The following is a 14885-nucleotide window of genomic DNA, read 5'->3' as shown; positions in this document are numbered from 1 at the left end:
GCATTTACATCAGTGACTTGACATTTAAGGATCATTTTCTATGGCTGGCATCAAACAATGGCATCTTCATAGTTAAATCGACCTATTCAGTCCTTCTACAAAATAATAGAGGGGAGGAAGCAACGGAGATCAAATGGTCAAAAGTTTGGTCCAACAAAGCCTCGCACAGATGCCAGTTAATCACATGGAAATTTCTCCACGAAGTTGTAAAAACAAAAACTAGAACATGGGGAGCCCTTAAAAGCAATGATACAAGCTGCACCTTCTGTGATGGTAAGTTGGAAACGCAAACTCATCTTTTCCTACAATGCCCATTCTCACTGGCTGTCTGGTTGCAAACTCAAGTGGGCCTAAACCCTTAAGCCTTTTTGCAATCAAATTCAAAGGACATCCTGACATGGTGGTCATCTTATAACAAAGATGCCATCAAGAAAGAGGGCAGCAAACACTACTTGGCTCATCTCATTTCTATCATCCGAGCCATCTGGGATACTAGAAATGATGCAATCTACAAAAATGAAAAACCAGTCTCATCGGCTGTTCTCAGAATAGCCAACCAGTACTACAAGCCATTAGCCCAGCAAACTCCAGGCCAAGAGCCGAACTTAATTAATCTTCTTGACTTGCATGAAGATATTATATTGGTTGATGGATCTTGGGATCCGTGTACCATGGATGCCTCCACATGACTTTTCTTCATTTCTCATACTCTCAATCACTCTTTTGCAAAAGGATAGTGTTGGATTTTAATGTCATAAGAGATTAAATCCAATGGGTTTGATTGGTCAATTACATGAGAAATTGCACCTGCACACTTGATTGAAAAATCAGTTATTCTCTTACAAAACCCGGTTTTAAACTTGTCCCACATTGAAAAATTGTAAGTTTTATTTCCAGTATTTCAATAGGAGCTGATTTACACTCCTTAGAATTAATAGATGAAAGCTTCTCCTCCAAAGGAATGTTAAATTGATTTTTGTTAACAGGTCTACGATCATGAAAGCCCATAATATAGCTAAATTAGCCACAACCCTCAAATCTTATGTATTTGCTCACTATCCCCTCCCAAGTAGCAATAGTCTTTTTGTCAACACTATCCTTAGTGTTTTTGTCGGTTACTTTTAATAGATTTTCCTTTACCAAAATAATGAGTATAAATCAGACAAAAATACAATTTTGTATCAAGTGAGAATGGAAATGATGGTTACAATCAAACATATGTAAAACTGAACTTTGTGCAAAACTTGTATTTCATTCATATTTGCACTTGGAAGTTGGAGCAAATACAGCCTAAGAATTTTCACAAACTAAACCAAGGATGACCATTAAATATAAGTGACGTGGCTATACTCCTTCGAGTATGATCCATCAAACCATGGGTCCCAGTCACACCATTTTATTTTATTTTTGATGGATACAATCTCACCATTTACAACCAGAGAATCATGGAAAGCCCCAATGTTCAAGATTATTTGATCTAACGAAATATACTGACAGCTAATCAAATCGTACGGTTATGATGCATGGATGGACAACCATGACAATACTTCGCGCATCATATTGCACCAAGTGTGAAAAGGATCTCAAAAAAGTTATAATAAAGGGCACCGGTACGTAAATTTTTGAGAGAGAAATTGACAAAAAAGGGCCGAAAAGAAGATTGTAAGGGAAGCTTCTTAATAATAAACTGGAAGTAAATAAAATAAAATAAATACAGCTCGGCACTTCTTACTTCTCTGGCACTCGCTATATATTTTTCCCTCTCGATTTCCCTTCCCTCTTCTTTTTCTCTTACTCCAGCTCGCTTTCTTGTTTTCGCCTTCTCTCTCTTTCTTAGGCCGGCTCCTTCTCTCGCGTTACTTCCTCTCTCTCTCTCTCGTTATCTCATCCCTCTCGGGTAAGAATTGGGGTTTTCTTTCTTTCGTTATCTTTCGTCTCTCACTATTTCTCTCTCTATGATATATTTTTTGAGTTCATCGGATCGATGAACCTCGTTTTTCTTTGATTTTGCTGGATTTTTTTTTTTTGTTTTCTAGGGTTTCTCATGGTGGTAGGTTTACTTTTTCTTTCATATTCGATTAAAATTGTGCGTTTTGAGTGTTTCTTCGCTATTTATGTGGTTTAATGCGCTATCCTTTGTTCGCATCGTTTGTTGTATATGAATCACCGCGAATCTCAGGTGTAATCGTAATTTCCATAGGTGGTTCTAGGGTTTCTTTCGTCAAAATGTTATCGCAACTTCGGGTTTGACGGGTTTCTCAATTAGATGTTTCTGTTATCATTGATCTTTCAAACTGTGCCTCTTTAGTGTGTGTTTCTTCACGATATAAATTGTTTTTTTTTTTTTACTTTTAAGGAGTTTGTTTTATTTAGGTCAGGGGATGGGTGGGGTTCTGAGTTTGACGACTTCGATGATTTTCTCTGCTTGATTGCTTCAGGATTTTCATTTTCCATGGGTCTCTGTGTGCTCTTTTTTTTGTGATTTTTGTTATGTTTAGCATTTTGAAGCTAATAATGTTCAAAACAGGGTTCCTCTTGCACGTCAAATGTCTGTTGACTTCAGCATCAGCTTTCTGTTCTTTTCTCGCTGTGATTTCAATTTCATGAACCGGGGTAGGTTGTGGTGTTGTCGTCGAATCTTGTTTCGACACTGGACTTGACAGATAATGAAGGGGCGATGAGAATGGTTGCTTGAAGTTTTATTTTGACTATGGATTGGTGGATTTAGTTTTGTTTCTGTCAAGACTATTGTTGGATTTCTGAGGTAAAGTTAAAAAGTTCTGTTCGTTGCTGTAGAAGGTAGAGGATAACCCTATTTTCGTTCTAACGTTTTGAAGGAAGAAAATACACTTAACAATAAAAAAAGAAAAAGGAAGAGGGACAAACTTGGGTTTTGAGCATTTCAAGTAGTGAGATCTTCTGTAGGTGGTTTTTGATGTCGAGGCCAACCCTTCCGCCTGGTTTTCGCTTCCATCCTACCGATGGTGAACTCGTACAATACTATCTCAAGAGGAAGGTGTTGGGAAAACCACTGCGCTTTGAAGCCATTTCAGAGATAGATATATACAAGTTTGCTCCTTGGGATCTTCGAGGTATTTATATGTTCTGTCTGTTTACTTCTCCTTATAGAAATTTGCCTTTATTTTCTTAATTCTATTTTATCGTCGACCTTCTTTATGTTGATGAAATTGTAGAGTGGATTGAAGGTCCTTTATCATACACGGGTTTTCTTATGGGTATAACCTGGGTACCTGTTTCGAAGATCTTCTACTGCATCCTTTCAAGATTGAACTTTTTACATAGTAAATGATAAAGTTTGTTATATTAGCAAATTCGGTTATGGTTGGAAAGTAATTGTAAAAACATTGAGCGGGATAAATTTTTGACATTTTTAGGCCAAATTTTCCTCAAGATCATTTATATTCTTCATTCGCTTGCTTTCTCCCTCTTTATGCCATTTCTGTAATAAGTCAATTCTCTCCTTTTCATTATTTCTGCAACAATCTCTTCTCTCTCTCTCTCTCTCTCCCTCCCTTTCCCTCTCCCTCTCTCCCCCCATCTATCATATGCAACAAGTCATGTTGGTGACCAATCTCATAGTAGTAGTTTGTTTTCCCGGATTTGTCTCTTGTTACAACACCCAAAGGCAAATAATCTGTTATCAGTACTAGTTTCTTCTCCTTTTTTTTCACATGGCTACAAAAAGCAAAGTTGAGGCTTTTCACTGAGAAAAAGAGCAGTTGGTTTTTCAGGAAGTCATTTACCTGGAAAATGTACTTATCCAGACAAATGTTTCATAGGAAAAACTTACCAGGGTAAGTTCTCTTGCTGGTGTTCTGTTTTTCAGGTAAAGTTAAACAATGACCGTTTTATCCATAATATTGAAGGGGCAATGCTGTTCCATCATGTGTTAATACTCAGCAATTTTCTCCATGGGTGGGAAAGTTATTTACCCAAGTGGGTGGACAAGAGGGTAGTAATTACCCAAGTAATTGAGTTACTTGGGAATCATTCTATTCTGTGGGACCCACTAATACCAAAACATGAATGTGGGTGAGTTTAACTCGTGCTGACCAACTTACTCACCCCCGTTTACAAAAAAATCCAACGAGGCCTAATAGTAAACTATTAACTGAGTTTTTTCCATCTAAAAACCAGAAGCCAAGTCATTTCCATCTGTAATTTCTCTGCAGTGGTGTGGTAGCATTTTCTCAGAGCTGTAAATCTGAGTTGGTGCTGGCCGGAATCAATTATCTCATTGTTACATGGGTGCAAAGTCCAAGGTATGTCCAAAGAAGGGAAGCAGATGTGGTCTATTATTCCCCCTGCAGTCGTGTGGGGAAGCCAAATCTGAGGCTGGGGTAATTAATTTTATAGTGGAAAAGCTGAGGATCTGGTTGTCTATGTCCAATGTTTTAAAAGATGCTTTTTGTTCTGGTTCATTTTTCTGAGGGTGAACTTTTTTGGGGGGTCTGTAATTCAGTTCTTGTACAGCCTCTTGTACAGAACCTTAGACTGTCGATAATCAATACAATACTTTATCTTTAAAAGAAAAGTAATATCTGTCTAAAAATCAGAAGCTCATCTTTCAAGAGGAGTTTGCTTTAAAGAAGTGATTGCAATGGATCAGAGTGAAGAAACCATTGAAAGTACAAAGTTGGATTCAGAAAATAAAGCAATATATTCGGGCCTATTAGATTTCTGAATTTTTGCAAAGAATAAAAAATTGCCTTCACCCATGAAGCCTATGAGTTGATGGAATTTTTCTTTTGGGGTTCTAGTTTTTTTTGTCTTCTAGTGGGGCTTTTCTGTATGATCGAGTTTGCAGAGATCAAGAAGGTTAGAAGATTATTTGTTTCAGAAACAGTGAGAAGAGGAAGGGGTTGATCAAAACGAGAGAGGAATAAGAATGGTGTTATTTTTTTCATGGTTTTTAAAAACGAATCGGTCAGGGGTCCGGTTACCTGAACGGCCGGCCCGCTCTGACAAAAAAATAAAAAAATTAAAAAATTGTAGAACGGTCAAAACCGTTTGAACTGTTCGAACGGTTAACCGGCTGGTTCAGTGGTTTGCTGACCAAAATCAATGGTTTTGGGGGAAAAAGTGGTTTTGGAGGAAAACGGAACTGGTTAGGTGACCAGTTCCGGTTTTTCTGGCCCGGTCCGGTTTTGAAAACAGTGATTTTTTGTCTTTAATTAAGGGCAATTTGGTCAAAAAATATTTCTTCCTGTCATGTTTTTTGCAATTATTTTCAAAACAACTGAATTTGTCAATAGACAAAATGCCCTTCAAAATTTAAGTATTTCTCAAATCTTCAGTGTGTACCCATCCCAGTTTTACCCCTAGTTTTTATAACAATTTATGATGTTTCTGTTGGTTATCAACTGAATGATTTTTAGGTTTTTGGTCATTTACTGAATGATTCATAGGTTTTCCACTCTCATGGCTTTCCATTTCAGATGTTATGAGTTGTCTACAATGTCCTGTATTCCCTTTTTTCAAATGTTACATGTTCTGATTATATTCGTGTATTCTTTTAAGCTCTTAACAATGTTGTGAGAAGTGCTATATTGTTTATTTTATTAGTTCTTGTTTCCATTCAATCCTTGTTTCTTATTGGATACCATTCTTTCTCCTCTCTTTTGGCACAGAAAAATCATGCTTGAAAAACAGAGATCTGGAGTGGTATTTCTTTTGTCCAAGAGATAAGAAATATGCAAGTGGGCCAAGGACAAATCGTACAACTGAAATTGGATACTGGAAAACAACTGGGAAAGATAGAACTGTTCGTCACAATTCACAAATAGTGGGAATGAAAAAAACTCTTGTTTTTCACACGGGCCGTTCACCCCGAGGAATTAGAACCGATTGGGTGATGCATGAATACAGGCTTGAAGATAAAGATCTTGCTACTGCAGGCATCTTTCAGGTACAATCCTATTATTTTAGGGCTCAACTGTTAGCAGTTTTTCCATTTAAATAACTAATTATGATACTATAAAAGCATAATGTTCTATTTATGTTTCTAGCTACTGGATATGTTCAATATACTGCATGAAATTGTGCATACAATCACATCGGTTTAAAGTTATTGATTTTTCCTTGAATACTTACTGATTCTGGATACTATATATGAATGATAGTACAGCATCCATTATGATAATTACAAATTCACTTTGATGTTGTAGATCAAAATTTCCCCTTTAGTTATTTATCATATTTTTGTTTATCTGTCATAATTGTTTTTATCATATTTACTGTCCTTATCTTTAGCTGCCTTGATGTTCAATTGCTATTCAATCTTGATTTTCAGCAGCTAACCTTTAGAATTGATCTTCTTCATCAGTATATTAAATGATTATATTCCTTTGCCAATGTGAGACCTAACAAGGAAATTGTATAATCTTGAATATTGCATATATGCCTGCATGTTATGTAATGTGTTAGTTTTTCAGTGTAATCGTAATAGTTTTTCAACCTTTTTAAGTTTTTCACAAGCAACTACTAAGAGTTCATCAACCTTCTATGTTGCAGGGTGCATATGTACTTTGCAGGATCTTCCAGAAGAGTGGGCCAGGCCCCAGAAATGGTGAACAATATGGAGCACCATTTAGAGAGGAAGATTGGGAAGATGATGTAAATGATCCTTTTTCTCTCCCTCTAGCTGACCCTGGTTCTCCATCTATTTTGCTGGATGATGACCAAAATGTTTCCATTGTGCCTGGAAGTGCTTTTGGGTCTTCTTTGGAGCCTATTCCTTGTCAAGCTGGGCCTTCTAATAATACTTCAGATCACACCTTGCCTGAGGATGATGATATTGTTTCATTGTTGGCACTTTTTGGCAATGAAGAAGAAGTCTTGGTTTCTACCAGCAATGTTAGCAGTGAGGTAATGGTGTTTTTCTGGCTAAATGATATAATGGATTCCTTACTGTGAGAATGAAATTGTGAAAGAACCTTTGGTTTGGTTCTGATAAAAAGACATTTGGTTTGCACTTAGCGTTAGCCTTCTCTTGGTGACCTTGTTTTTCTATATCAAAATTATTCTTGTGTTGAATTGCATAAGGAAAAGAAAAAAATATTGAAAGATCAAAATCCCTAAAAAAGTGTTTGAATTTGGTTTGTGTTTCCTTCCATCTCAGCCATGACATAATATATTTAGGGATATTGCTTACTCTGAAAGGTAGCTGTAAGACAATGCCCTACATGCTATATTTAAAAAATCTATTCAAGGTTTTCAATATCTTTGTCTCAGGCACCTCCTATCAGTTTCTTTTGATATCTTTGCTTATATAGTGTTCCAAAAATGGTTGATTGTTATATTACAAGGCTACCCTGAATATCCATTTTGAGGGACCTTTTAGCACATGTTTAAACCATAATCATTTAGAGTTGCCATTAAAGATGGGGTGCTTATGAGAAGCATGAAGCTATTATGGACATGGTTGATGTGACTTGAGTTTTAAAAAGAACAAATGATTTTCAGTTATTCAGTCTTCAGTATGTGGTGTTTAACTATTGGGTATTACAGTGTAGCAAGGAAAAAAGGAATATTTGAATGTTCTTTTAGTTTAGCAGTTTAAGTTGTGTAATCAGTTAATTGTTTTTCCATAACGCTTGGGCATATTTGGACACTTGAAGAAGGGAAGCAATTATTTTTCAGGGAGCTGTTTCAATCTTGAACATTTCTAACGTTCATGCATTTTGTGAGAGTGGGATAGGATTCTTATGCTCGATTCCAAGTAGTTAATATTAAGGCTTTACTGTTTTTGGATTTTATTTGTTTCTTTTTGGCTTGCTTTGTCCTCCCCAAAAAAGGAAACAAAATCAGACACAGGAATATTGTTAGTTATTACAAGAGCTCCATGGATTGGGGTTGTTGTCAAAAGTAAGAAATTAATGCTGGGTTACTGTTCTAATTAGTAATATCAATGTTTTAAAGTTTCAATTAATTATTTCAATTGAGAGTCAATAGCATTTGCATCATTAACTAGTGAGTTGATACGCTGAATGTGGTTGACAAAGGCTACTAAGCGTCTAATAGGTCAACCATGTAAAGTAATTACTGGTCTGCTTAGTTGACCGCAAAATTATTTTAAAGTACTGTGTTTCTGTTTATCTCTACCTCTTAGAATAATATTATAACCATCTTTATATTGTTAGGGCCATTACCCAATATTGGTTCACTTCTCAAGAGAAAAAACAAACAAAAGAAAAAACCAATGCCAGTTCTAGCTTTCGTGGGTCTTTTGGGGGGGATGTGGACTGGACATGGGTATGACCTGTCATTTTTACATGAATTGGATGCTCTCAGACAGGAATTGCATTCTCACCCAGTCGTTGATTACTCACTAGGCTGGTTGTCCTATTGCCTAGGGAAAGCAAAATTTTTTGAGACAGGAGGGCAAAATGGCTGGTCATTGAGTGCCTACGGAGCACAAAATGACTGGTGATGCCTCACTTGTTGACAACACTGAGCAATATATGAAATTTGAGTGGTAATGCTTATGGAAAAAATTAATAGGAGGGTCTTGGAAATGGGGCAATTATTAGGTTCCTTCATGTGTGTGTGTTTTGGTCATGGGAGCTAGGACTATTACATATATGAGAACAACAAATTATAGTAAGTTATGTTAAAGTTACATTTAGCAATGTAACTTGACCCAGCCCAAGATGGTTTTTGGATGGGATGGTCCTGGGCCTGAAAAGCTTAGGTTTAATGTCAACTTCAGTTGCGGCTTCAGGTAGCCCAAGCCCACCCATGCCCCACCTGACTTTCTTCTATTCCATGTATGCATCGTACATTGTATATTTATGCTATGTTTGTAACTATGTATATGTATACTTCCAAGCCCGACCAACCTGGGGTCTGATCATCTGGCAAGGGCCCAGGTGAAGGTTTATTGGTTTTAGCTTGATAAACTAAGCTTGGGTTGGTGAGCTTAGGTTTTGACCTTGGGTTGGGCTGGCTCTATGTCCATGTTGCTGAGGTCCAGAACAACCTGACTAAGTTGTACCTAACTAAATTCTCAAGATTTATAGAGAAATACTTTGATAAAACCAATAGGTTTTTCTCGGACCTATATTAGATGTGGCTGAGATCCATAAATAGGTTGACACTTGTACATCAGATTACTAATCAACATTGGTCTAAGTTCCTCTATGTTTTAACAATTACTTAGGCCATTATCCATTATTGGTCTTGGCCATTCAGGGTTGCGGGAGGGGTGGACTGTATGGACCTAATGGCTGCTCTCAGATTTGATATGGATCTATCCTTCCTCAAATATTAACCCTATATTTTAGCGTGGTACCAACCAGTGCTCTCATCTGCAAACAAAAGTTGTTGAAGCCTGGGAAAATCTAACAGTAGTTAAAGAAATGAATACTTGAATATTTCTTGAGGATTCTGTGAAATCACGAGTTCTGCAATTTGGGTTTTAAACTAAATATCATCTTAATTAAATGAACTAAAGATCATGCCTTTGCTGATCAAAGCCTATTGGAGAAATTTCCAATAGCATATTCATATTCAACTGAAACAGCCATAAATGAAAATCTTGCCCCTTTAAAGGAAAATTCCTTGCCTTTTCACCACAGCAAAGATCAGATCTATATCCCTGAACCAGCTATGATTTTACTTTAGAAGTCCATTATGTTACTTGCGATCTTTTTCTTTAGTCTATTTTGAAAATTTAGCGTTGTGTTTCTTTTTGTAATTAATCATATGATATCATGATATAAATTTGAAACTTATTTATCTGTTCAGCTATATTTATATATATATATTCAGGATGATATTAAACTTTGTATTTTGCTTAATTTGCTTGCAGAGTCCACAATCATCCAATGTTGGAGTTGCTCATTTGGATGGATATGGGTTTTACAATTCCTTGGAGGACATAATCACCTTGGAAGAGCTGAATAAAATTCATTTCCCTAGCAGTTGTTTGGAAGCTGAATATCCACTGGATCAAACCCATATCTGGGGTAGTTCATCCTTTTTAGAATTGAAAGATCTGGAGCTTCCACTGGAAGATCCTACAGTACATGGTGCTGATAACTTGTTTCTTGATCCATTGGCCTGCAATAGCAATTATGATAATATTGAGGGTTTGCCTGGTCCTGCTCTTCCTCTGGCTCTGCCTGCTCTTGGGTTAAGCAGGTGTAACACTCTTCCAGAGGGATCTTCCATTGAGGAAGAATTGGCTCCATTTTTTAAGGTCTTGTTATTTTGAGCAATTCACTTTCTTCCATCATTTCAATTTGTTGCTTCTTTTTTAGTTGTGTTTTTTTTTTCACTGATTTAAATGTTATGACAACTAATCCAGGACAATGGCAATGGGGCAAATGCAAGCGGTGGACAGGATGCTTTGTATAACATTTCTTCTTCAAGTAAAAATTTTCAAGAGGGAGGAAAGCAACAGGCCCTGGCAAGAGGTAGCTTTCACTATCCTCGGTGCCATTCTGTTGTCAGGAACCGGCATTCCTGTTCTGATTCTTGTTGCACAGATGAACAAAGTCCAATAATGCGAAGTTAAATTGACCAGAGGATGTGGGCTTACCTCTCCTTTATTTTATATCCGTAAAGATAGTATTGCTAGTGGTTTTGCAGTTAATAGTTAATGCCACTGCAACCCTATAAAATCTTGAGAACTTCTGCTTCTATTAATCCCTTCAGCTTGTTCCTGTGAATTCTGGGATTCTGGTTTGTGCTGAAGGCAGCAGAGGGGCTAGAAGGATTTTTTATCCACAGGTTTAACTGTTTTTCTGGAAGAAATCTTCACTAAAATTTTCATCATTTCGTCATCGTTGTTTCATCTCAGGTGGGCCACAAAAAGCATCCTTTTCCAGACTTCAGTATCTGTTACATTCCGTTCCTGCGCGTCCTACCTTTGCTGCAGAGTACCTGTTTCCTACCAATAGAGAGAAGGGAGCTATGGATAGTAGGATGATGTATCCATATGGTGGCTCTGGCTCCTCTATCCAAGTCAAAGTCGATGTGATTATTACATGTGGGAGCACTAAAGACGGTTTGTCAGACAAGTATGAGGAGTTTCCTTGTGTGTCTTGTTATGGCTGCAACCTGTCCTGGTTGGGGTTTGGTAAGCAAGCAGTCACTCGCAGCAAGCTGGTTTACATTCGTTTTCTTACTGGGAATGGTTTCTGCTTTCCTGATTATTGGAATTATCAATTATTCACACAATCACACCCATTGATTGGAATTTCCATTTCAATCTGGAAGTCTGTAAGCATTTTAACGTCTTTATAACAGTTTATCTAGGGTAATGAGGTGTTTCATTAATTGTTTGTGGGGACATCACTTTCTCTTTTGGGTTTGTGGCGGGGGGGTTGATTTTACTCTTGAACCTGAAATTTTAGAACTATTTACGGGCTGGATTGATTGCTTGCACCAGGCCTGGTTTATCAATGTAATGCATATTTAAAAGTATTAGCGAAATGTGTACATGCTTTGCACTTGGCTATTTAGATCATGGTGATTGTTTAATATTTTATTTACAATATTTTATATTTGTGTAAATGTGTTCTTGAGGCTCAGTTTGGAAGGAGTACAAATACAATATGTAGAGTGCAAAACCTTGTGTTTTGTATTATTTTGTATGTATTTGCACTTTACATATTTGGATTTGTACTCTTTCGAAACTCAGTCTAAAGTTTTTATGTTTTGTATATTATTGTGTTTCTTTTTTAATTGTTATCATTGAGTTATAACATCAAGCTGACACATTTGGTTTGAAAGGTTCTCCTAGTCAAAACAATTTTTTGTTTGGGTTGGCTTTAAACTTTTTGTTTTTTCTATTCTAAAAAATGTTTCTTGTTTATCACGTTTTTAATACGATTAGTATAGAATATTTGAATATTTAGAGGTATATTCAAATTTTCTTACAATTTCTTTTTTAATTTTTTGGAAAATTGTCCAAAAACTCATCATCACTTTTTTTGAATTCTCTTAAACCCATCACAACTTTTAGAAACGTCCAAAACTTACCATGTCAGTGAGATAACAGTAACTTGACTAATGAGCAATGTTAATTTACCATTTTACCTTCATTATATTTGGTCAATTTTGCAATATACCAAAATTACCCGTCAATCTTGAACCCAAAATCCAAGCATTAGCTGCTATTAGTACTTTCTTTCTCCATCGGCTGCTGCTTCCCCTTTGTTTGAAAACTTGAAGAAGAATATGGTACATCTAAGAACAGTCTGCAACTTCTCACTGGTCATTGCTTTTCTTGTACCTTCCTCTGAGAAGAACGGTCAGATGCTCATGAAGATTGTTCCCATCGTCTGAGAAGAAGAGCAGTGGTACAGTCCACAACTTTTCACCGGCTGTTGCTTTCTCATCATCTGAGAAGAAAAACGGTGGATTATTACCTCTCATCATCGATATTGATTGTTTTTCCTAATTCATCTTTGATAAATGTAACTCAGATTTGTTGAGAAGGAATTCGGGTTGCAACGAATGATTAACGTCTCCCCAAGTCTCCTATGAGCAAAAAGAGAATGAAGATCATAACTTTAAGCTGGCGAGGGCAAGGTTGCCGTCCGTTTCAAAGGGATCAAAGAATTTTATGGCTCTGACCATTTCTGCATCTTTTAAGGTGAACCCATCTCTCAAAAGCATTGCTACACCAAAAGCCAATAGTTCATCGATTCCAGGAAATCTACACCCTACCTCAACAGTTAGGTCTCTAGGCTTTGCAATAGGGGAAGAGATTGGTGTAGAACCAGATGACCTTGATTCACAGGAACCCTTAGAAACCCAGACACATACACCATTAAAGTTCCTTTACAGGATTTTTCTTTCATCTAACAAACCCAACTCGGTTACATTGTGCTTTAGAGAACCTACCAAAGCCATGATTGTCTACCATCTTCGTCAATGAACCAATATCAAAATCTGCCTTGCTGGAACTCCCAGAAGGTTCTTTCACAGGATTTTTCTAAAGTAATTGTACAGGGGTTCCTGATTACCTTTTGACTGCCTAACCTTCTGAAGTTGCTCAACTGGAGTTGTTGCAGCTGAACTAAACATCTCAGGCTTTCCATGACCTTTCTTGTGGGAATAATTGGCTCACCAGTCGTATTATTAGGGATGCTCTCACTCCTCTTTTCCTACAACCTCTTGCTTTGCTTAGAAAGAACTCTGTTTCTACAATCTCATCCTTTGAACATTGAAATCTTCCACTTCAGTAGGAAAACCTCCAAACTTGGACTCAGAAGACACCGTTTCTTTCTTCCTTACTTTCTCTATTTTTCTAGGGAAAGACCTCCATTGAGATTGAGAAGCCAAGGAACTACCGTCAAAGATCTTATACTGAGATTCAGATGCTGCAAGGTTTGTTGTTTTAGTGTTGCTTCCAAATTTACCCAAAACCCAAATTTAAGGGCATTTCGATCAAAAAAATTGTTTAACAGGCATATTCACCATTCAGGGGCAGTTTAGTCATGAAATATGCATTTAGGTTGATGTGGACAATTTGGTTCATTCAACTTTAACAATGTTGTAATAGATGGTGAGTTTTAGAAAATAAAATCTCACTGACATGGTGAGTTTTAGACGTTTTGAAAAGTTGTGGTGGATTTAAGATAGTTTAGAAAAAGTGATGGTGGGTGTTGGACAATTACCCTAATTTTTTTGTGTATATTTACATGTTAAAAATTTTATTGAATCATGGCATCATGGTTTGATTCATTATTAAATTCATTATAATGAACATGGTTTTATATTGTCATATTGGTATAGATATACTCAATAGAATTTGTTGTTGAGAATATACCTTAAATTTAATGAGGGAATGGTAGTTAATACTTTAATTATTAATGGAAAAGAATTGAATGAGGTGAATAGTAGTTTCTGCCCTTACAAATGGGAATCATCATTCATTATCACAAAATTTGTCCTTACACCATCCTCACAATCCTGCTTTGGGAACATTTTCCCATGAATGAAAAATTCAAATGCATGGCTGTGTTACAAAGATGTTAAGGCTCAGTTTGGAAGGAGTACAAATATAAATATATACAGTATAAATACGTACAAAATAAATAAAATATAAGGTTTTGCTCTCTACATATTTGTATTTGTACTCCTTCCAAAGGGAGCCTAGGGAAAATTTTGTGAGGACCACCTCTGCAGATGGATTCTATTTAATGGGGTGATATTAAAAAACAAGTGTATTTTAGTTAAGAAAAGTTTCACAAGCTCATTAGAGATAAGTGGTCATTTATTCCAAAGGTGCCTTTAATACTTAAATATTTGGTTTCTAAATTTATCAGAGTTTGTTCGGTTTTAACTTAGGTGGTATTTGCTATCACTTTTTAGACATCTCAATATGAAAATGTTGCTTTTCAGACGCTGCCTTTGTTTGGTGTTGCATTTGAAAAGTTTTTCAAATATGAAATTTTAAGACTTAGGCCCATCACTTAACGTGGTTAGACATGTTTTAGATGTGGCCTAAAATAAAAAATACCCCTACCCCATTTGACCCCTCTCACTCTCATCTTCATACCACCGCCGCTACAACTCTCAACAGTAGTGATTCTTTCTCTCCCTTATCTTCCCGCCACCGTCGCTGCAACTTGTAGCGGTGGTTCTCTCTCTCTCTCTCTCCCCCATCTTCCCACCACTGTCATTGCAACTTGTAGTGGTGGTAGTTCTCTCTCTCTCTCTCTTGCTCTCTCTCTCTCCGTGTCTTCCCACCACCGCCGCTACAACTTGCAGTCTCTCTCTCTCTCTCACTATCTTCTGGCCATTGCCGCTGCAACTTGTAGTGGCGGCAGTTCTCTCTGTCTCTCTCTCTCTCCCCCTTATAAATTATTTTTACTAATTATTAATTATTTTAATATTTTTATTAAACA

At 36.8% G+C, this 14885-nt stretch overlaps 1 protein-coding gene across 1 annotated transcript; it reads left to right on the top strand.

Moving 5' to 3' along the window:
- Positions 1–1739: 1739 nt before the first annotated feature.
- Positions 1740–11483, top strand: LOC104599585 (NAC domain-containing protein 82-like). The gene is made up of 7 exons (XM_010262193.3): positions 1740–1897; positions 2528–3092; positions 5652–5929; positions 6535–6888; positions 9833–10222; positions 10331–10439; positions 10826–11483. Exons 2-7 carry the CDS (start codon positions 2936–2938, stop codon positions 11269–11271), a joined length of 1734 nt encoding a protein of 577 aa, XP_010260495.1. The 5' UTR covers positions 1740–1897; positions 2528–2935; the 3' UTR covers positions 11272–11483.
- Positions 11484–14885: the final 3402 nt, after the last annotated feature.

The sequence above is a fragment of the Nelumbo nucifera genome, chromosome 1, assembly GCF_055504915.1.
Source record: "Nelumbo nucifera cultivar China Antique chromosome 1, China Antique-T2T, whole genome shotgun sequence".
Classification (NCBI taxonomy): domain Eukaryota; kingdom Viridiplantae; phylum Streptophyta; class Magnoliopsida; order Proteales; family Nelumbonaceae; genus Nelumbo; species Nelumbo nucifera.
This window is presented reverse-complemented; position numbering and strand designations above follow the sequence as displayed.

Bases quoted from the DNA above. Each gene is read 5' to 3' on its own strand.
- LOC104599585 (XM_010262193.3), top strand. From the start codon at position 2,936: ATGTCGAGGCCAACCCTTCCGCCTGGTTTTCGCTTCCATCCTACCGAT. The intron at 5,930-6,534 runs GTACAATCCTAT...TCTATGTTGCAG, and splicing joins CTACTGCAGGCATCTTTCAG to GGTGCATATGTACTTTGCAG. The intron at 10,440-10,825 runs GTAGCTTTCACT...GTTTCATCTCAG, and splicing joins GCAACAGGCCCTGGCAAGAG to GTGGGCCACAAAAAGCATCC.